The 24,358-nt window shown below is 39.8% G+C and overlaps 1 protein-coding gene across 1 annotated transcript; it reads left to right on the forward strand.

Moving 5' to 3' along the window:
• Positions 1-1,533: 1,533 nt before the first annotated feature.
• zdhhc23b (zinc finger DHHC-type palmitoyltransferase 23b) lies at positions 1,534-24,292 on the forward strand. The gene is made up of 5 exons (XM_034169432.1): positions 1,534-1,768; positions 5,652-5,809; positions 12,246-12,929; positions 21,556-21,723; positions 23,384-24,292. Exons 2-5 carry the CDS (start codon positions 5,676-5,678, stop codon positions 23,649-23,651), a joined length of 1,254 nt encoding a protein of 417 aa, XP_034025323.1. The 5' UTR covers positions 1,534-1,768; positions 5,652-5,675; the 3' UTR covers positions 23,652-24,292.
• Positions 24,293-24,358: the final 66 nt, after the last annotated feature.

Below are 24,358 nucleotides of genomic sequence, written 5' to 3' on the forward strand. Positions count from 1 at the left end.
CTACAGCTTCATTGCTCCACACTTTAGATGTCCTCACAACAGGTTTAGAGAGTTTAAGTCTCTGTCTGTACGTGGGGATCAAGTGGACCATCACGTGATCTGAGAGTCCCAAAGCTGCACGGGCCACCGCTCGGTACGCACCACTCACTGTCGTGTAACAATGATCTAACGTGCTCCCTTCTCTGGTCGGGCATTTAACAAACTGTTTGTATTTTGGTAATTCCTGACTGAGATTCCCTTTGTTAAAATCACCGAGAATTATAACAAGAGAGTCCAATTGCTAGTTAACAGAAAGAGCTAATCAGGCAATCACATGGCAGCAACTCATTAGGCAGCTAGATGTGATGATGACTTGCTGAAGTTCAAACTGGCATCAGAATGTGGAAGAAAGGGAATTTAAGTAATATTAAATGTGGCATGGTTTTTGGTGCCAGATGGGCTGGTCTGAGTATTTTCAGAAACTGCTGATCGGTTGGGATTTTCATGCACAACCATCTCATATCCAGTGAGTGACTGTTGTGTGGATGAAAATGCCTTGTCGAGGTCAGAGGAGAATGGGCAGACTGGTTGAATAGGTGACTGCGTGATGCTGTCATGTCAATATGGACCAACATCTCAGAGAAACATTCCCAACACCTTGTTGAAAGCCACCAAAAATTAAGGCAATTGCAAGGCAAAAGGGGTTCCAACCCAGGGTCGCAGCCTGAAAAGTTCCCCTGCTTTCATTGCGCATGCGTCATTTCGCTATATCAGCAGCGATTCACCGATTATAGCCTCGTTTCTGCTTAAAACTGCCCTCCAGGCATCATCTATCTCAGTGACAGATCTCTGAAGCTTTTGTACAACAATCATTTCCACAAAATTCAGCATTATTTCATAATAAAAGATGGGGGACTGATCAGAGTGTGACACTAGCACATCTGAGTCTGAATCGCTACCTTCAAACCGATCAGGGAGTAATGTGATTATTGACCGTCAGATGACAAAGTAAAACCTCTTTCTAAAGTCAGTTTTTAAACAGCAATGAGGCGAAAATCTGTTAATCGCTGTTAGCGCTCAGAAATTACGTATGCGCAGTGAAGGCAGGAGGACTGATCTGTATGGGGGGTCCGTTCAGACTGCGATACTGGTGCCAGCAAGGTGTCTCTAATAAAGTGGCCAGTGAGTGTATTTGTAACCTGGTATCTGTGCTCATTGATGTAAAATAGGTGATGCCCAGGTATTTATAACAAAAAATGTGTTTTTATTTTGTTGTTAGATGATTTCTATGAATGCATTGCTTTTTTTGGAGGGGGGAAAGCATTTGTTTGCATTTTTTAAAGATGAAACTCTAGAAGCCAATTTTTGTGGCCATTTAGATCATCTTGGATGCCATCATTCATTATACTTTATCTAGCCTCAAAATAACTGACATGGCTCCGTAAGTACAGGGAGAACTCACATTTTGCAGTCAGACATTATACTGCTGTCCACTAGGTGGGAGTAAAGGAGCCGTCGGCGGGAAAAAATCTACTTCAGTCGACGTCAGGAGGAGCAGCAGGAGGAGAAACCAGAGAAACACTCACCGAGGGACTGGAAACACACGACGCCTCGAACGGATTCTGCTCACGAGCTCCTTCTAGAACCGAACCCACCAAACTATTACATGTTCTGCTAACTTCCGCCACGCGCGGCGCGTGCGGAACCCCGGCACGAGCCGGAGGGAGACTTCCGGGGAAAATAACTTCAGTCGATAATCGATGTATCGACATTTAACAGCGGTGTTCAGGTATGTTGTTGTGTCAGGTAGGTTGTTCTGGTGACACGGACTGTTGTTAATGTGTGAGAAATTAAAATCTGGGTTCACTTATGCGCACAAACTCATGGAATAAGGCTAACAATCTGCAAAACAAAACACAAACATGCAGCTTTGAATCCTCAGCAAATTGTATGTGTGTTTATTTGTATTTTATTGTCAAATAAAATTCAGTTAAACTTTGTCAACATAAAAACAAAAAGTAAAACACAAAAGTCATCAAAAATCACACACATCTAGATAAAAAAAATACTAAAACATTTGCCTACTTGATATGGCTTTCATGTCTGATTTTGAAATTCACAAGAATCATTCATTCATTTGTCCAGTATCTATCTATCTAAAAATCAAATGAAAACATTTCAATGAAATTTTGTGCAGAGGTGGGTCTTGACTTGAGTCAGTAAAGAACTCCTTGGTGCAGATCTGGATCAAAGAGCAAAGCATGTCTTTGAGCATGTCTTTGATCCCGATTGTTTGATCATGTGGGCGTCATGCCATCGCTTCCTGCCTGGTCCTTTCCGTGTGGAATTTGCATGTTCTGCCTGTTTGCGTGGGCTCCCTCCAGTGATGCTAGAAGTCAATCAGAGATGGAGGTGCTGAGAGAGAGAGAGAGAGTGGAGGCTATATAATGACAACATATTTGTAATGCCGCACAGTGACACATTTGTGATTTTTGTAGTTTTAGTGCAATTTACCATAGCATGGTAAAGCAAACTAATTCTGAGTTTGAGAATTAGTCGCTAATTTCACCATACAGTAGACAGCAAACTTGAAAACGAAATTGATGCATGTTCATCATGTTCATCAACTCATCACATTATGGGAAACCATTTCACTTCAAGAGCTGGCCTGCCAGTATGTAGACCTGGGGTTGATTCTCAGTCACAGCACCTGTGTTCTTGGACAAGACACTTAAATGACATGTCACACATTATTTAACGTCCCAGTTAGTAACACACCATCAAAGTATTCATGATTGTAAGTCTATCTGCACACATGCGGTAATAATTGGCGCTCTCTGTATTTTTTTTGCTAATTATCCCTCTCGCTGAGCGACTTAACAGGTTCATTTTTGGAAAACCTCTTACTCGGCAATTCTTGGCATTTCTCAGCATGTGACTTATATTTTAGAATAAGCAGAAACATCCCGATGGCCGACAGACAGAGCGTAACGAATGTGGTTATGTCCGATAACGAAGCTTCTGAGCTTTCATTTGAAAGAGATGGCTTGGATTTACAGAGGATGTACAGAGAGGAGGCGACACACTTCACCCCAAAACTCTTAACCTTTTCAGAGTCTGTTGGATTTTGGATCCTAGCATGTGGTGATGAAATTCGCAGATTATTTCTTACATTGGAAAAAGTCAAAAGATGTTATTTTCGGGAGATAATGGACTTTCTATGTAATGTGCCAGAATTGTGAGAGAACTTGAGGAGCTAACAGTGGAGCTGCAGTCAGACATTATTCTCCAGCTGGCGATTGTACTCAATCTGTGCCTGAGGACTTGTTGTGGACCTGGACATTGCTCTCTGGCTGGCGATTGTGTGCTTGTGTGAGGACTCTTTGCTGAACTTTACGTATTTAATCTTCAGTTTTTCCCCCTTTTGTATTCTTTTTTCTCCTCAGTGGAGCTGGTAGGCTTTATTTTTATTTTACGTTAAGAGAGTCTGTCGGATTTCAGATCTGTTTTAACGCGCACGCAGACCTCGCCACTGTTTTTCAGGCTGTCTGATCACACCGATGTAATTTTTTTTTTTTTTTTTTTTTTTTTTTTTTTTTTTTTTTTTTTACGGTTATATTGATGACAACACTTATAAGCGTCCAAAGCTGAGTGTCTAGTAAAAACTCTTTCTGACAGGCTGCGTTTGTGACTAATGGCCGTGCATGGGCACTCACTCTACCCAGCTGTAGATGTGTTCCTGCCTGGCTGGTTAAAAAACCTGCATCAGACTGGACTCCGTGTCCAGGGGGAATCATCCACAGTGGAATCTGGAAATAAGCAATGGCACCATGGACCTCAGACCCTACATAGGATAGAAGAAAGCTGCTTTTGCACAGTACAACCCCATGAATGGAAATACTTATTCCAGTTCTTGTCTCTTTATGAATATATTCTCTATTTTACAATAAAAGCAGATGCAGTGTAGCATGTTTTTTTTTTTTATATAAGAGCAGTAATATTCCTGCATATGTTTCCTGCTGGTTAAAACTCTACCACAGAACACCGCATAATATAATCATCGGATGGCAAAGGGCTGAGTAGTACAGTCGCTTTTGTCATGGAGCAGATGTTCTATTTGATGCGAACACACACACCCATTAATCAGCACACACACAACACAATGTCTTCTCTTTAGGCCAATACATATTTGCTCCAAGGCCAACTCGAAGGACTCACTAGATGGATGATGGTGTTTCTCTGATCTCAGTGTCCATTTTAACTATATTTGGCTCTTTGGAAGATTAATAATAAAAATAATAATAATACATCACGTCATACTTTGATTTGTTGCTAATGAGTCCTTCAGGCTGTCTTGACAGACGAACGGTCCCCCAGAGTGTTTGAAATGAACTAAATATTCACTGGAGCACAGGCAATCTCATGTTCAGCGATTAATTGTGGATTTTGTGGACACTTAAATTTAATGTTGAAAAGCCCATTTGGTGTACATTTTGCATTATATCTCAATCAAAAGTGCCTCAATCACTCTCTTTTTTTTTCTATTATGGATTTATCTGCACCACCAAAATTGGTTGAAGGTTCCAATTTTATGCCTGTTTGTCTATATTCGTTATCAGTCGGAAACCAAGTGACAAAAAGCGCAACACAAAGATAACCAAATGTTCTGTGAAAGTTATCTGAAAAAGAATTCAGAAACTGAAAAAGTTAAAAACAAAACCCGACAACACAAAAAACTTCAAGTGCACAAACGAAATACATACCCCTGACATTTGATCACGTCTAATTTATCTTATGAAAAGCCATTTCTAACAGGACTTTGACCTTTAAAATTTTTTGTAAGGTAAAAATTTGTGGAATTGCTAACTAGTGTTGGCGAAGGTTTGTGCTCTACGAGTACAGTGTTCTTGTTTTGTTTTATTATGTTTGTGGCTTTCAGTCTGCAGTTTTTCTTGCAAAAATACACTTAGAGTTCTGCATTTACGTCACACCACCAAGACATTCCTCGTAGATGAAACCCCACTTGGCAGTAAAACTGATTCTGATTAGCCACAGTTTGCATTTCTTAATGGTTGATGTATGAAAACTACCTGTAATGATTATATGAATAAAAATGACAGGACTGTTTAAAAATAACTAATTCCTAAATGGACAGTGCAGTGTTTTTTGTTAAAGCCTTGAATTAAAGTTGAAAGTCTACACAGCAAGCACATCTTGATTGTTTCATGTCTGTTGTGGTGATTTATACATCACCAATGCCGACACATTGGAGGGTATTGGCGGGTCACTTATGGACTTTGTCTTGAAGTTGTGCAGTTTGTATAAGTGCTGCCCCTGCTTCACCACTATGTGTTCGTACCTGTGGAGTCTGAAATACAGCAGTAGGTTTGAGTGGTCAGACCGTTCACTAGCTATAAATGATTAAGCTTGACAGATGTGAGGGCAAGAGTTCGACTGGCTCAGGGCAAATGAGCAGGATCTGCTTTGCAGTGTTGCACTGTGCACATTTGTTGAGAAACACTTAATTCAAAATGCATGCAACAAGCTAGCAAGCTGCTATGTGCAGAAATAATTTAGCAAAGCAAATTTACTGACTTCCAGCATCCTTCTTTACCTTTTGCATTAAATGCATGTCGTGACAAAAAATGTTACACATTCTTTTTCAAACGCAGTGGGCTGCAAGGCTGCTCGTCGTGATGAAACGCACCAACAGGAAGCGTGAAGAAGACGAGACCCTGTGCTGCTGTGAATATGTGAATCGTCATGGAGAGCGGAGCCACATAGCAGCCTGCTGCTGTGACTGTGAAGACCTGGATGATGTCTGTGACAGGTGAAAAACGTGGCACAAAATGACACCACATATTCTGTTAGCATGCTATTTAACTTTCAAAAGCACATTTCAAACTAATCAGAAATTTTGACTGCTGTTCCAGTCAATAAGCACTGTAAACCTTTGTGAATTCTGCAGTATTTGTTGTTCACTTACTATGGTGTTCCAAGGAGGTTTCCATTACTTTGCAAGTCTTTCAGAAAGCGCTGTAACTAGGTTTAAGGATATGATTCCTTCTTTATGTTCTCCAATGCCATATACCAACACGAGGCAGAGTAGCTACCTAAACTCTGTGAGTGAGATAGATTATCTCGTCAATAGTTTTATATCCTCATTGAGGACAACTTTGGATGCTGTAGCTCCTCTGAAAAAGAGAGCCTTAAATCAGAAGTGCCTGACTCCGTGGTATAACTCACAAACACGCAGCTTAAAGCAGATAACCCGTAAGTTGGAGAGGAAATGGCGTCTCACTAATTTAGAAGATCTTCACTTAGCCTGGAAAAAGAGTCTGTTGCTCTATAAAAAAGCCCTCCGTAAAGCTAGGACATCTTACTATTCATCACTAATTGAAGAAAATAAGAACAACCCCAGGTTTCTTTTCAGCACTGTAGCCAGGCTGACAGAGTCAGAGCTCTATTGAGCCGAGTATTCCTTTAACTTTAACTAGTAATGACTTCATGACTTTCTTTGCTTATAAAATTTTAACTATTAGAGAAAAAATTACTCATAACCATCCCAAAGACATATCGTTCTCCTTGGCTGCTTTCAGTGATGCCGGTATTTGGTTAGACTCTTTCTCTCCGATTGTTCTGAGTTATTTTCATTAGTTACTTCCTCCAAACCATCAACATGTCTATTAGACCCCATTCCTACCAGGCTGCTCAAGGAAGCCCTACCATTAATTAATGCTTCGATCTTAAATATGATCAATCTGTCTTTATTAGTTGGCTATGTACCACAGGCATTTAAGGTGGCAGTAATTAAACCATTACTTAAAAAGCCATCACTTGACCCAGCTATCTTAGCTAATTATAGGCCAATCTCCAACCCTCCTTTTCTCTCAAAAATTCTTGAAAGGGTAGTTGTAAAACAGCTAACTGATCATCTGCAGAGGAATGGTCTATTTGAAGAGTTTCAGTCAGGGTTTAGAATTCATCATAGTACAGAAACAGCATTAGTGAAGGTTACAAATGATCTTATGGCCTCAGACAGTGGACTCATCTCTGTGCTTGTTCTGTTAGATCTCAGTGCTGCTTTTGATACTGTTGACCATAAAATTTTATTACAGAGATTAGAGCATGCCAAAGGTATTAAAGGCACTGCGCTGCGGTGGTTTGAATCATATTTATCTAATAGATTACAATTTGTTCATGTAAATGAGGAATCTTCTTCACAGACTAAGGTTAATTATGGAGTTCCACAAGGTTCTGTGCTAGGACCAATTTTATTCACTTTATACATGCTTCCCTTAGGCAGTATTATTAGACGGCATTGCTTAAATTTTCATTTTTACGCAGATGATACTCAGCTTTATCTATCCATGAAGCGAGAGGACACACACCAATTAGCTAAACTGCAGGATTGTCTTACAGACATAAAGACATGGATGACCTCTAATTTCCTGCTTTTAAACTCAGATAAAACTGAAGTTATTGTACTTGGCCCTACAAATCTTAGAAATGTGGTGTCTAACCAGATCCTTACTCTGGATGGCATTACAGTGACCTCTAGTAATACTGTGAGAAATCTTGGAGTCATTTTTGATCAGGATATGTCATTCAATGCGCATATTAAACATATGTAGGACTGCTTTTTTGCATTTGCGCAATATCTCTAAAATTAGAAAGGTCTTGTCTCAGCGTGATGCTGAAAAACTAATTCATGCATTTATTTCCTCTAGGCTGGACTATTGTAATTCATTATTATCAGGTTGTCCTAAAAGTTCCCTGAAAAACCTTCAGTTAATTCAAAATGCTGCAGCTAGAGTACTGACAGGGACTAGAAGGAGAGAGCATACCTCACCCATATTGGCCTCTCTTCATTGGCTTCCTGTTAATTCTAGAATAGAATTTAAAATTCTTCTTCTTACTTATAAGGTTTTGAATAATCAGGTCCCATCTTATTTTAGGGACCTCATAGTACCATATCACCCCAATAGAGCACTTCGCTCTCAGACTGCAGGCTTACTTGTAGTTCCTAGGGTTTGTAAGAGTAGAATGGGAGGCAGAGCCTTCAGCTTTCAGGCTCCTCTCCTGTGGAACCAGCTCCCAATTCGGATCAGGGAGACAGACACCCGCTCTACTTTTAAGATTGGGCTTAAAACTTTCCTTTTTGCTAAAGCTTATAGTTAGGGCTGGATCAGGTGACCCTGAACCATCCCTTAGTTATGCTGCTATAGACTTAGACTGCTGGGGGGTTCCCATGATGCACTGAGTGTTTCTTTCTCTTTTTGCTCTGTATGCACCACTCTGCATTTAATCATTAGTGATTGATCTCTGCTCCCCTCCACAGCATGTCGTTTTCCTGATTCTCTCCCCTCAGCCCCAACCAGTCCCAGCAGAAGACTGCCCCTCCCTGAGCCTGGTTCCGCTGGAGGTTTCTTCCTGTTAAAAGGGAGTTTTTCCTTCCCACTGTCGCCAAGTGCTTGCTCACAGGGGGTCGTTTTGACAGTTGGGGTTTTTCCGTAATTATTGTATGGCTTTGCCTTGCAATATATTCGCCTTGGGGCAACTGTTTGTTGTGATTTGGCGCTATATAAATAAAATTGATTTGATGGATGCTGATACTCTGTAATAGGTCACCAAAGGCAGGCTTGTGATTTTATCTGCTCAATGGAATGGAGTGCGTTTTTATTTATTTTTTGACCCTGTGAATCGTGAGATGATGAAAGATTCACACCCCTGTTCTTGTGTCAGCAGATACATTTGTAAACACAACAGCCAATAACAAGCTCAGCAGAAATTGAGGTCATGTTCGTATGTAGTACAATAAGTTGAAATAGTAATGTTTGTGACAGACCCACCTAAAATATGGACTAATGTTCATGGAAGCAAACATGCAGACTGGTGGAATACAGTGCATTATGGGTAATAACTTATTTATGGTTGTGTTGGTGACTTCTGTGGATCAGTATGATGGTCATGCAACTTCAATTTCAGTTCAGTTTATTTCATTTATATAGCGCCAAATCACAACAAAGTTGCCTCCAGGTCCCACCAGTAAGGTTTAACTTCATCAACCCCCAGAGCAAGCACACAGGTGACAGTGGTAAGGAAAAACTCTCTGATGATTTGAGGAAGAAACCTCAAGCAGACCAGACTCAAAGGGGTGACCCTCTGCTTGGGCCACGCTACAGACACAAATTACAAAACGAATATACAGGAAATTTTGGGAGTCCATGCTGGTGCACAGGACAGGTCTGCAGAAGAAGACACCACTTCCATCTCTAGATGGAGCCGCACCTCAAACGGAGAAAAAACAATCAGGCGGCAGAAAGACAACAAATGCAGTATAATTAATCAGCATTAAGCAACAAGAAAAACAAGAAATACTAAGGTGATCGCCGGCCACTAGCCCTAAGCTTCACTAAAAGACCCAGAATTTTAGATAAAGTTCGGGCCGTGGGCCACTCTGTTTACTACATGGGTTAAAGTTCTCCCTCACCGCGACAGATTTCTGTCATTTGGAAAATTTAACCACACATACGCGTGCGCACGTGGTGTCATGCGTGTTTTGGGGCTGAAATATGATAGTCTCACTGTCAAAGCAACACCCCATTCTGCGCTAATCAAAACAGCAGCAATGTCAGCGTGAACTGCGGAGGAAGGGACTGTGTGAATTTTCACTCCTCTCCGCGCTGTTTACTGCTTGCTATGAGCCACGGTCCTTCTCCTCTCTGTCTTTGTGGGAACATTGGCAGACACTCCCCAAGTAGAGCGAGGCGTGGCTTTGCTTTGAACCAATGAAGCAATGATCCGACTCTGCTTCGATGGTTTGTCGCTTTATCTTAATTTTCCCCCGCTAAATCTCTAAAGAGCATATGTCTGTGAGTAATATTTACCTTTTTTATATTAAACCGACCTGTTATGGTCTTCTAAAACAGTTGGTAGATGTATTTTATAACTTAAAAACGGGACCGATGCTAACGTGTTAGCATGTCTATGGCGTTTTCAATGATAAAGTTAGCATTAAGCTGTTCACATCTCAGCACAGTTTGTGTGCATGTTTTCTGTATAATAAATAATGACTTAGTGTTTGTTGTCGTAAAAGAGTCAAATGTATTACGAATTATAATTTATTTATTTTTATTTATATATTAATAATAATAATAATCGCCTTTATTGTCATTGTAATTTCCATTACAACGAGATTTGAGTGCAATTCCAAAAAGGTGCTTTCCGTGGTGCGAGTAATTTTTAGCCAAATGAAAGATCGTGAAATTTAACGGTATATGTATATGTAGTATATGCACAACTAATATAAACATAAGGTAAAATGAAATGTGGACTAAGTAATGTAAAACGAGAATTATATACAACTGGTTAAGTTTAATGACAATTTGTTTCGGTCAAACCACATCTAAGCTGTGTTTTTACACAAAAAAATAAAATGCAGTAAATTGCACATTTGTATCTTTTTCATGAAAATAACTTATTAAAGATCACATATTACACTTTAGTCAGGCCTTTAAAATACTTTTGTGGACTCTTGCTGTAATATGTTGTCAGTGGTTGATATAGTTTCTTTAGGCATCTAAAAATGCTCATAATCGATGAAACCTGATGGAAATCTCTCAAAATAAAACAAAACATTATTTGAGGTATGTTTTTGATGAGAATATAACATCATAACTTTATTGCAAGGTCAAACATTGATGTTGCGTGATAAAGTCCTTTTAATAATAACTCATTTCAAGAAATAATGGCAAAACTCACATGTAAGTAAAAAAAAAAAAAAAAAAAAAAAAAAAACAAACAAAAAAAATGATTAATCGATTACTAAAATAATCATTAGTCACAGCCCCAGTTTGTTTTAGGAGTGAGAGCATTTTACAGATTAAATGTGAATAAGCCAGTTTTGAGTTTCTCAGTGCGCATGCGTTTTCAAAACTGGTGACATTGTTACTTTGTGCACAGCAGAACAATGCTGTCAGTTGCTTTAGGCCCTAATTTTGTATTTTGTTGACTGTACAGCGACACAGCACCCATTTGGTGCATTCACTGGATTAGAACAGATCAAAATACTACAGAAGACAAAGAATTTTTACTTGACAGTTTGAAGTGCGTTTTCTTTGTTTCAGAAGACTTCATACCCATTAAAATTCACCAGAATATACAAAATTTGACTTGCTCTTTTAAAAAAATTCTGTGGTAGATCCCCCAGACCCCCATAGTTTGAAGTGAGTTTTCTTTGTTTCAGAGGGCTTCATACCCATTAAAATTCACCAGAATATACAAAATTGAACTTGGTCTTTAAAAAAATGTTCTAGAGGAGCACCCCCAGACCCCTCACAATCAAGACTACACCCCACCCCCACCACCCTTTTATGTACCTTTATGTTCAGGTTTTGCATTCTTTTTATGCTTTGTCTGTCTCTCCTTAGAGGCTATTTAGAATTGATTTGTATGCTGTATAATGTGTTTATTGTATTTGTTGAGGAAAAAACAGTGTGTGCCCCCACTACGCCACATTTTAGGGAATTGCTGGCATTGATTTTTGCCAGGAAAAAATTTCAGTCAGATGAAAATTTATTGCTTTAACCCATGGTTTACTAATAAAATGAATTTTAAAGGATAGGAAGCATAGTAACATACTATACCAGTATGCTAGCCATACGAAAGGGAAAATAAGTGTGTCTTAAGTCTGGACTTGCAGGTCTCTACAGAATCTGACTGTTTTATGGATGCAGGGAGATCAAACTAATTTATACATATGGAAAGAAAATGTTGTGGATTCCTTAAAAATGAGTGGAAAAATGTGTCACTTTGTTCATAAGGCAGACTTTGCCAGATAATACTGTTGAAAGTGTTTTGTGGCATTGCACCATTTTCCTGTTGTCAAGGCACATTTGACAATTGACGAGCTGTATTAAAGAAAATGTCACCTGCAATTAGCATCAGCATATGCTGTTATGCTACATGTGGTCAATACTAAGGTTAGTGGTGGACCCCATTAGGGAAGCAGTTGGTGTGACTGTATATGCTAATTGTACCTGCATTGCATGACTGCGTATCTTAACGCTGACCACAATCAGCGTTTTCTTTAATCCGGCCCATCAGTAGTGAAATGTGCTGTCACTGTGATGATGTTCAGTATAAATAATGATACATTGCACATCTGGAATTTTCACAGATCCTGGAAAACTTTCCTCTGTGGTAATAAGAAAATAATTGATAACTAACCATCAAAATGTTTGATTTTCTTCTTACTTCATCAGATTTCTGAAGAGGGAGTCTCAGAAACCAGATTCACTGTCACAAGTGGCTGCAGTTGTGACAGACAGGATTCGTGTTCCCTGGATTTGGGGCGGAGCTCGAAAAGTGGACTTGTCCGTCATCCCTCCACTTATCCTTCTTCCGATCCTCCTGCACGTCGCTGCTTTCCATTTCTTGCTCGGCCTGGTGGTTCTGACAGCTCTGCCAGGCCTGGTGCTGTGGTACTACTACGTTACCCACCGCAAAAAGGGACAAACGCTGTTTTTCCTGAGCTTGGCTCTCTTCTCTTTAGTGTACATGTACTATCTATTTATCACAGAGGTGTTTCCTCGTGGGGATGTTGACCAGGTTCAGCTGGTGGTAGTAACTGTCGGGGTCATCCTCACACTAGCTGCACTTGTTCACACTAAGAAAGGACCAGGCATTGTGCAGCCAAACCAAGCTACCGTTCACAGCACAGTAACTTATTACAGGTGTCTGGCAAACACAGATTCTGCCAGTAACGGTGGGAGGCAAGATCTCATGGTGACAACAGTCAACCAGACAGTACAGCAGAAGGAGTCAGAGCTGAAGGAAAGCAGCCAACAGAACTGGTGTCCAGTGTGCAGAGTGGTACGACCACCCAGGGCAGGACATTGTCGCATCTGCAGTGTCTGTGTACTGCGTCTTGACCACCATTGTGTCTGGTGGGTTCCATCAATTAAAGAATTTGTGCCTCTCACAGGATACTGCCAGGAGGCAAAGTGAAAACACCTAAATTCCAACAATTGCAAAGGCAATCAAAATGCATAAAAGTTTACACGCCAAGCCTTAGCACAGTAAAAAATAGTCCTATATAGGTCCTGAAACCCAGTGGAACCAGTGCTTATCCCCAGATTCCTTTGCGTGAAGTGAATGAGAGTCTACGTCTCCTCCGTGACAGGACACCCCACCCAAAGCCAGTACCCATTTACATCTGGGTGAAGTGAGACTGTGCTGATGCAGCTGGGGTGTCTTTTCCAAAGACACAGTTAGTGTGACTGGGAATTGAGTCCAGGCCTACATATTGATAGCCCAGCTCGTTAGCCCACTGAGCTATCTGTTAACATGTTGAAATCAGGCTCACATGGAGATGGAGCCAGCAAATGGAGGCTAATGCAGGAATATACAGTAGTGTTCAGAATAATAGTAGTGCTATGTGACAAAAAAAGATTCATCCAGGATTTGAGTACAACCCCTGACAAAAATTATGGAATCACCGGCCTCGGAGGATGTTCATTCAGTTGTTTAATTTTGTAGAAAAAAAAGCAGATCACAGACATGACACAAAACTAAAGTAATTTCAAATGGCAACTTACTGGCTTTAAGAAATACTATAAGAAATCAGGAAAAAAAATTGTGGCAGTCAGTAATGGTTACTTTTTTAGACCAAGCAGAGGGAAAAAATATGGAATCACTCAATTCTGAGGAAAAAATGATGGAATCATGAAAAACAAAAGAACGCTCCAACGCATCACTAGTATTTTGTTGCACCACCTCTGGCTTTTATAACAGCTTGAAGTCTCTGAGGCATGGACTTAATGAGTGACAAACAGCAGCCCCATATCATCAGTGACTGTGGAAATTTACATGTTCTCTTCAGGCAGTCATCTTTATAAATCTCATTGGAACGGCACCAAACAAAAGTTCCAGCATCATCACCTTGCCCAATGCAGATTCCAGATTTATCACTGAATATGACTTTCATCCAGTCATTCACAGTCCACGATTGCTTTTCCTTAGCCCATTGTAACTTTGTTTTTTTCTGTTTAGGTGTTAATGATGGCTTTCGTTTAGCTTTTCTGTATGTAAATCCCATTTCCTTTAGGCGGTTTTTTACAGTTCGGTCACAGACTCCCTTCTGTCTGATCATTTCTTAATAACATTTACATTTACTCTGATGGACTACCCAGCAGTGGGGAATAAGTTTCATTACACTAGAAGTCTTTCAGAAAGCGCTGTAACTAGGTTTAAGGATATGATTCCTTCTTTGTTCTCTAATGCCATATACCAACACAGTGCAGAGTAGCTACCTAAACTCTGTAAGTGAGATAGAGTATCTCGTCAGTAGTTTTACATCCTCATTGAAGACAACTTTGGATGCTGTAGCTCCTCTGAAAAAGAGAGCTTTAAACCAGAAGTGCCTGACTCCGTGGTATAACTCACAAACTCGTAGCTTAAAGCAGATAACCCGTAAGTTGGAGAGGAAATGGCGTCTCACTAATTTAGAAGATCTTCACTTAGCCTGGAAAAAGAGTCTGTTGCTCTATAAAAAAGCCCTCCGTAAAGCTAGGACATCTTTCTACTCATCACTAATTAAAGAAAATAAGAACAATCCCAGGTTTCTTTTCAGCACGGTAGCCAGGCTGACAAAGAGTCAGAGCTCTATTGAGCTGAGTATTCCATTAACTTTAACTAGTAATGACTTCATGACTTTCTTTGCTAACAAAATTTTAACTATTAGAGAAAAAATTACTCATAACCATCCCAAAGACGTATCGTTATCTTTGGCTGCTTTCAGTGATGCCGGTATTTGGTTAGACTCTTTCTCTCCGATTGTTCTGTCTGAGTTATTTTCATTAGTTACTTCCTCCAAACCATCAACATGTCTATTAGACCCCATTCCTACCAGGCTGCTCAAGGAAGCCCTACCATTATTTAATGCTTCGATCTTAAATATGATCAATCTATCTTTGTTAGTTGGCTATGTACCACAGGCTTTTAAGGTGGCAGTAATTAAACCATTACTTAAAAAGCCATCACTTGACCCAGCTATCTTAGCTAATTATAGGCCAATCTCCAACCTTCCTTTTCTCTCAAAAATTCTTGAAAGGGTAGTTGTAAAACAGCTAACTGATCATCTGCAGAGGAATGGTCTATTTGAAGAGTTTCAGTCAGGTTTTAGAATTCATCATAGTACAGAAACAGCATTAGTGAAGGTTACAAATGATCTTCTTATGGCCTCGGATAGTGGACTCATCTCTGTGCTTGTTCTGTTAGACCTCAGTGCTGCTTTTGATACTGTTGACCATAAAATTTTATTACAGAGATTAGAGCATGCCATAGGTATTAAAGGCACTGCGTTGCGGTGGTTTGAATCATATTTGTCTAATAGATTACAATTTGTTCATGTAAATGGGGAATCTTCTTCACAGACTAAAGTTAATTATGGAGTTCCACAAGGTTCTGTGCTAGGACCAATTTTATTCACTTTATACATGCTTCCCTTAGGCAGTATTATTAGACGGTATTGCTTAAATTTTCATTGTTACGCAGATGATACCCAGCTTTATCTATCCATGAAGCCAGAGGACACACACCAATTAGCTAAACTGCAGGATTGTCTTACAGACATAAAGACATGGATGACCTCTAATTTCCTGCTTTTAAACTCAGATAAAACTGAAGTTATTGTACTTGGCCCCACAAATCTTAGAAACATGGTGTCTAACCAGATCCTTACTCTGGATGGCATTACCCTGAGCTCTAGTAATACTGTGAGAAATCTTGGAGTCATTTTTGATCAGGATATGTCATTCAAAGTGCATATTAAACAAATATGTAGGACTGCTTTTTTGCATTTACGCAATATCTCTAAAATCAGAAAGGTCTGAAAAACTAATTCATGCATTTATTTCCTCTAGGCTGGACTATTGTAATTCATTATTATCAGGTTGTCCTAAAAGTTCCCTAAAAAGCCTTCAGTTAATTCAAAATGCTGCAGCTAGAGTACTGATGGGGACTAGAAGGAGAGAGCATATCTCACCCATATTGGCCTCTCTTCATTGGCTTCCTGTTAATTCTAGAATAGAATTTAAAATTCTTCTTACTTATAAGGTTTTGAATAATCAGGTCCCATCTTATCTTAGGGACCTCGTAGTACCATATCACCCCAATAGAGCGCTTCGCTCTCAGACTGCAGGCTTACTTGTAGTTCCTAGGGTTTGTAAGAGTAGAATGGGAGGCAGAGCCTTCAGCTTTCAGGCTCCTCTCCTGTGGAACCAGCTCCCAATTCAGATCAGGGAGACAGACACCCTCTCTACTTTTAAGATTAGGCTTAAAACTTTCCTTTTTGCTAAAGCTTATAGTTAGGGCTGGATCAGGTGACCCTGAACCATCCCTTAGTTATGCTGCTATAGACGTAGACTGCTGGGGGGTTCCCATGATGCACTGTTTCTTTCTCTTTTTGCTCTGTATGCACCACTCTGCATTTAATCATTAGTGATCGATCTCTGCTCCCCTCCACAGCATGTCTTTTTCCTGGTTCTCTCCCTCAGCCCCAACCAGTCCCAGCAGAAGACTGCCCCTCCCTGAGCCTGGTTCTGCTGGAGGTTTCTTCCTGTTAAAAGGGAGTTTTTCCTTCCCACTGTAGCCAAGTGCTTGCTCACAGGGGGTCGTTTTGACCGTTGAGGTTTTACATAATTATTATATGGCCTTGCCTTACAATATAAAGCGCCTTGGGGCAACTGTTTGTTGTGATTTGGCGCTATATAAAAAAATTGATTGATTGATTGACGTTGACTCCGTTTCCTCCCATTCGTTCCTCATTTGTTTTGTTGTGCATTTTTGATTTTTGAGACATATTGCTTTAAGTTTTCTGTCTTGACGCTTTGATGTCTTCCTTGGTCTACCAGTATGTTTGCCTTTAACAACCTTCCCATGTTGTTTGTATTTGGTCCAGAGTTTAGACACAACTGACTGTGAACAACCAACATCTTTTGCGACATTGCCTTTTTAATGTGTATATGGACGATCTGTCTAATCTGCTGAATCAATGTAGGACTGGCTGTGGGGTTGGCCATACAACCATAAACCACCTAATGTACACCGATGACCTTGTAATCTTCTGTCCGTGTAGCGCTGGGTTGCAGCAGCTGTTAAAGGTTTGCTCTCAGTACGGTATAGACATTGATATTAAATACAATGCAAAAAAGAGCAACAACATGATTGTCAGAAGCAATGAGGACTCTAAATTGTGTTTTCCTACCTTCTCTCTGTCGGGCAGCATCCTCCAAGTGTGTGATGAAGTGAAATACTTGGGACATTACATAACCACTGACCTGTCTGATGATAGAGACATTCACAAGCAGCGTTGTATTCAATATGCACAAGCTAATATGCTTGTTCGTAAGTTCTCTATGTGCTCTGTACCTGTTAAAACTGCACTTTTTAAAGCATATTGCACTTCAATGTACACTGCCCACCTGTGGCGGCATTACAAACAAAGTAGTATGCACAAACTTCAGGTCGCATACAATGACGGCATGAGAATGCTGCTTAAGGTGCTGCGATGGAGTAGTGCCAGTCAGATGTTTGTAAATGTCAATGTCCCAACCTGTGCTGCTGTGCTCAGAAACCTCATGTACAGATGCATGTGCAGACTCATAGATTGTGTAAACAGCATCATTCACACCCTGACCAGCCCTGCACAGAGCTCGGTCAGGTTCTTTTCCAGACTGTGGAAACATTGGCACCTCAGTTTACATGGTCATGGATTAAATTGGTCTTTTATTGTCTTTTTTGTTTGTTTGTTTTTTGTATGTTTCTCTGTGTTACTATGGACCATGTGTCTGAAATAAAGTTTGATGATGATGATGATTTACCCTCTTTTAAGAGTTTGATAATCCTCTCCTTTGTTTCAATTGACATCTCTTGTGTTGGAGCCATGATTCATGTCAGTCCACTTGGTGCGACAGCTCTCCAAGGTGTGATCACTCCTTTTTAGATGCAGACTAATGAGCAGATCTGATTTGATGCAGGTGTTAGTTTTGGGGATGAAAATTTACAGGGCGATTCCATAATTTATTCCTCAGAATTGAGTGAGTCCATATTTTTTTCCCCTCTGCTTGGTCTAAAAAAGTAACCGTTACTGACTGCCACAATTTTTTTTCCTGATTTCTTATAGTGTTTCTTAAAGCCAGAAAGTTGCCATTTGAAATGACTTTAGTTTTGTGTCATGTCTGTGATCTGCTTTTTTCCTACAAAATTAAACAACTGAATGAACATCCTCCAAGGACGGTGATTCCATAATTTTTGCCAGGGGTTGTATATTTCTTATTGTTACATGGGAAACAAGGTACCAGTAGATTCAGTAGATTCTCACAAATCCAACAAGACCAAGCATTCATGATATGCACACTCTTCAGGCTATGAAATTGGGCTATTAGTAAAAAAAAAAATAGAAAAGGGGGTGTTCACAATAATAGTAGTGTGGCATTCAGTCAGTGAGTTCATCAATTTTGTGGAACAAACAGGTGTGAATCAGGTATCCCCTATTTAAGGATGAAGCCAGCACCTGTTGAACATGCTTTTCTCTTTGAAAGCCTGAGGAAAATGGGACGTTCAAAACATTGTTCAGAAGAACAGCATAGTTTGATTAAAAAGTTGATTGGAGAGGGGAAAACTTATACGCAGATGCAAAAAATTATAGGCTGTTCATCTACAATGATCTCCAGTGCTTTAAAATGGACAACAAAAACCAGAGACGTGTGGAAGAAAATGGAAAACAACCATCAAAATGGATAGAAGAATAACCAGAATGGGAAAGGCTCACCCATTGATCAGCTCCAGGATGATCAAAGACAGTCTGGAGTTACCTGTAAGTGCTGTGACAGTTAGAAGACGCCTGTGTGAAGCTAATGTATTTGCAAGAATCCCCCGCAAAGTCCCTCTGTTAAATAAAAGACGTGCAGAAGAGGTTACAATGTGCCAAAGAACACATCAACTGGCCTAAAGAGAAATGGAGGAATATTTTGTGGACTGATGAGAGTAAAATTGTTCTTTTTGGGTCCAGGGGCCGCAGACAGTTTGTGAGACAACCCCCAAACTCTGAATTCAAGCCACAGTTCACAGTGAAGACAGTGAAGCATGGTGGTGCAAGCATCATGATATGGGCATGTTTCTCCTACTATGGTGTTAGGCCTATATATCGCATACCACGTATCATAGATCAGTTTGGATATGTCAAAATACTTGAGGTCATGTTGCTTTATGCTGAAGAGGACATACCCTTGAAATGGGTGTCTCAACAAGACAATGACCCCAAGCACACTAGTAAACCAGCAAAATCTTGGTTCCAAACCAACAAAATGAATGTCTCGCAGATGTGAAGAAATCATGAAAAACTGTGGTTATACAACTAAATACTAGTTTAGTGATTCACAGGATTGCTAAAAAAGCAGTTTGAACATAATAGTTTTGAGTTTGTAGCGTCACCAGCAGATGCTACTATTATTGTGAACACCCTCTTTCCTCCTTTTTTTTTTTTTTACTAATAGCCCAATTTCATAGCCTTAAGAGTGTGCATATCATGTGAACTGTGGCTTGAATTCAGAGTTTGGGGGTCGTCTCACAAACTGCGGCACTTGGACCCAAAAAGAACAGTTTTGCTCTCATCAGTACACAAAATATTCCGCCATTTCTCTTTAGGCCAGTTGATGTGTTCTTTGGCAAATTGTAACCTCTTCTGCACATATCTTTTATTTAACAGAGGGACTTTGCGGGGGATTCTTGCAAATAAATTAGCTTCACACAGGCATCTTCTAACTATTTTAAAGCATTGGAGATCATTGTAGATGAACAGCCTATAATTTGTTGCACCTGCGTATAAGTTTTCCCCTCTCCAATCAACTTTTTAATCAAACTACGCTGTTCTTCTGAACAATGTCTTGAACGTCCCATTTCCCTCAGGCTTTCAAAGAGAAAAGCATGTTCAACAGGTGCTGGCTTCATCCTTACATAGGGGACACCTGATTCACACCTGTTTGTTCCACAAAATTGACGAACTCACTGACTGAATGCCACACTACTATTATTGTGAACACTCCCTTTTCTACTTTTTTTTATTAATAGCCCAATTTCATAGCCTTAAGAGTGTGCATATCATGAATACTTGGTCTTGTTGGATTTGTGAGAATCTACTGAATCTACTGGTACCTTGTTTCCCATGTAACAATAAGAAATATACTCAAAACCTGGCTTAATCTTTTTAGTCACATGGTACTACTATTATTCTGAACACTACTGCAATATGGAATTTCCCAGTTGTGGTCCAACTCTAGCAGCCATATTTTGAATCCTTTGCAGGTGACTTACCCTACTATGTGGTAAACCAGAAAATAAAACATCATTGTAAGAATTTTTGGAAGGCAGAAAAGCATAAATCTCTCTGTGTCATCTATAGATATCTGTTGAATCATTGCAATGTTTCTTGGAGTAAAACTGGTAGTCTGATTAATCTGCTTAATACAGAATTCTAAGGACAATATCAGATTAAATATCACACCAAGATTTTTTTTTAACCCTTTCACTATGATTAACTGCACAATAACCAAGAAATAATGTTAACTGATTGAACAAATATGCCTTTCTAGCAGGGCCAATAACCTTCACCTCAGTCTTCCCAGAGTTCAAGAGCTAAAGAAAAAGCACATATGCAGCCTTTAGCTGCAGGTAACAAGTCTCCATGTATCAGACATTTCCTGCTTAAACAGGTGTGCAAGGTTGTATATCTTCAGTATAATGAATGCGAAACCTGTCTTTATAACCCCACAAATAAAAGGTTATGGGTATTTAAGGATCACTCTTTCTCATCATCGAGGAGTTTTGTAAGCACAGCTTGTTCTCAATAGTTTTTGGGTCACTTCTTCAGTCATTTATTCACACATTGGTAGGGTGCTGTATGAAGATGTGCATGAAGGAAACTAATTCCAGTCAGTCATCTTCAAGAGAACATTTGTAATAAATATTGCCGTGAAAATGAAAAAAAAAAAACAAAAGTGACCAGTGAGCTGACCACTTAGTTTAACATTTGAGGCAGCAGTAATAGTTTGAGCAGGTGCGGTCTAGAGAAACAATCAAAAGCCACTTGGTACAAATCAAAAATATTTGTGTACAGTTTAAAATAAGTCCTTTTATGTCTTTAGCCCCATTTCCCCCCATTAAATTATTATAATAAATCATTGCTTTAAAAAAAAAAAAAAAAGCACTTAAGACAACCTTCCTTGGATAAGACATTCCACCTGCATTGTTTGAGTCCGCGTGGCTGTAAATAAGCACCGGCCTTAACTTGGGAAGTAACCTGGTGTCACATCCAGCAGTCATGATACTCATCCGCTTCACTGTCTGAAATCTGAGGATAAGTACCAGCGCCGTTAGACTTACGTTGGAGTGTGTAGAAGTTTTAGATCATTTGCTCCATTTCATTATATTTTTCTTGAGTATATGTGTGTGGTATAAGCCTAGAGTCTCAAGAGCTGCTTTTGTATGAGTTTTTGTGCATCTGCTTTGGGGTAGGATAAACAGCTGCGTGGGACAAGCCAATCACTGCAGCTTCCTGCTTACGCTCGTCTTCTTCTTGTTGACCTCCGTATATGGGATCAGCTTGGTGCTGCAGAGTGTGTGTCCACAGCGAAACCTTCCCACTGCCCTGCTCTACTGCCCCGGGGTCTACAGCCAGTACAGGTACTGACAACCCTGACATTATGTGTATGCATTGTCTTATTATGTCATCTTTTTATGTATATAGTGTAACTGATCACAAAGTGATGAGGTTTCCTTTGAAAATTGGTGATTAAAGTTAGAAAATGAAAAGGTGAAACCTTTCTCCCCAAATGCCGCCATCGTGAACTGAGGAGAAGAACTACTGTTAGATCCAAACATATTTTGGACACTGGCAAAGTTTTACTTTGGCTAGCTGCTGCAGCATACTGGAAACCAACAATCTTGAATGTGAGCTCAACGTGCTGATGTTCAGCATAAATGACGATATCTGAGTCCATAGAAAGCAGCCAGCTGTCACCCACTCTGACCCCGCCCCATGCGCACAAACCTCTTCCTCACACAACTTTCCAGCAACACCAGGTGGCAAGATTTGATTTAATATAAAACCAAATGATCCGCACAGCCACAGCTCTCTGATACAAAAAAATTAACAAAAGATAAACGTAGCGTTACATTTATCTTTTGTTAAATAATTTTTTTTTTTTTGTATCGGAGCGCTTTGGCTGTGCGGATCATTTGTTTTTTCTCTTTGGTATTTTTTTGGTCCTGCACGCTTTTTTTATGTGTTTTGGATGTGCGTGTCTTTATTGCATCACTAGGGTTTGATTTAATGCCATCCCCAAAAACTGCAAAAAAACAGAAAAGTTAAAAATGATGTGGATGCATGAAGTGCTCTGTAGACGCAGAATGAATGGCATGAAAAGTCTGCTGGTATAGGCTCTGTTTGGCTCCATGTTTTTCCTGGTTGCAGGGAGAACGTTTCAATCAAAGCGAGAGAAAAAACGATGAGACCCAGAGAGCACGGCGGTTAGACCATGTGGCAATCGACACTTAAATAAAAATCTGAGAAAATGTTTTGTGATCGTTTTACAGTGGTTAAGCTGGACAAAAAAAAATTCTGACAATTTTAAATGGTTGGACACACAACAGCAAAAGTACCTTTTCTTATGCATTCATTGTTGCTCAGAAATCTCATCAAAAAATGGCATCTTGTGGTTATAGATGATATTGCAGTATTTTTATTATTATATAAGTTGCAGGACCAGCCAAAGGAGGAGGCGGGTACTTAAGAGTCTGGAAAATATGGTAGCTATAAGATGTAGTCTGAGTGTTTCTACAAGGTTCTTGGACACTGCTGAGCAGCAGTAATTCAGTTTCACTGACTGGGTTGAAATATGTCCTATAAAGTATTCATAAGTGATCTGGCGCTTTTCAACACAAGAAAATTGATTTGAAAGAGTTTAAATTCTCTGGCATCAGGCTTTCAGTCCAACCTGAGTGCAGTTATCACATCCTGAATATGCAACAGTGTGCACAGTCTTATCTGCTTTGTTCACACAAAGGATAGATTTCTAAATAAGTAAATTGTATGTGTATCATATAAAATGAACACTATTTGTAACCCAGATTTGGAATAATTAATTTAAAGCAAGAGTGGGATGTAATACGTTATTAAATTAATTCATTTACATGTATGTGTATCTCTGCCAAATCTAATTATGTGAAAAGCTAAAACCTTGAAAGCACTCTGCAGATGACACAGATGTTGTGCACGGTATTGTGTTGAACTGTGACTTGCTGTTCTGTGGAGACTCACCCTTTCTCCTGGTTTGTGTTGCAGCACAGCGCTGTGCTTCACCTGTGCATGGTACAGCAGCATTGTGACAGGTGGGCTCCTCCACCTGCTGATGGTGCAGGTCATTAACGTCAGCTACAACGTGACTGAGCGAGAGGCACGTGTGGCTCTGAGAGACAGGACCGCTCGCAGTGCCTGTTGGGGACTTGTTGTGGACACTGGTGTTTACTCTAGAGGGTTCCGCAGCAATTGGACAGAGTTTATGACCATGGCAGACAAAGTAAATTCTCCCACCCCAACAGACTTGGTGTAGGAGTGCTGTGCTTTTAATGTCCACTGGATGGCAGCATGGCTCCTTCTAAGATTTTACAAAGCTGTTCTGACAAAAATAAAACACTTAAGAGCTGCTGTAATTGTTACTGATGTGCGGTATTAACAGGGGTAATCCAGTTAGTTTCTCTGAGTTGACTTTGTCACATCGAAAATAACAACTACAAACTATAAAGAGTCACATTCATTGTTGTTAATGTCTGATGGCTGTTTTGTCTTCTCGCCATCTGACCTTATGATGCTGCCCCAGCTCCACTTTTCATCTTTGACAAATATCACCGTGTCCCTCTTCTGGAGACTTGGAATATTCTCTCATGCCAGCTTTACATCTTATTTCCTTGCTTAGAATCAGCAAGGGAGTTGCAGTGAGTGTGAAAATGTCTGAACTGTAAATAAATGTGCAAATCTATTCACCTTTAGACTGATCACACATCTTTAAATAGTATGTTAACATGACGTCAGTGGAACCGACCAGTTTGACCGCAGAGAGAGAGAGAGAGAGAGAGATTGGTTCAAAGTGACTCCCAAATGAAAGCCTTTGAAATACTGACATTTTCTTTTCAGTGCTTTTATTTCACATATATTGAAAACATTTGTATCAACTGTTCTAATAGATTTTGCATGTAATATATAACAAAAGGCAGCGCAGCATTGGTGCTTTTCTATTCTAATTCTAATTTTCTATTAAAA

This window comes from Thalassophryne amazonica, chromosome 1 (assembly GCF_902500255.1).
Source record: "Thalassophryne amazonica chromosome 1, fThaAma1.1, whole genome shotgun sequence".
NCBI classification, from domain to species: domain Eukaryota; kingdom Metazoa; phylum Chordata; class Actinopteri; order Batrachoidiformes; family Batrachoididae; genus Thalassophryne; species Thalassophryne amazonica.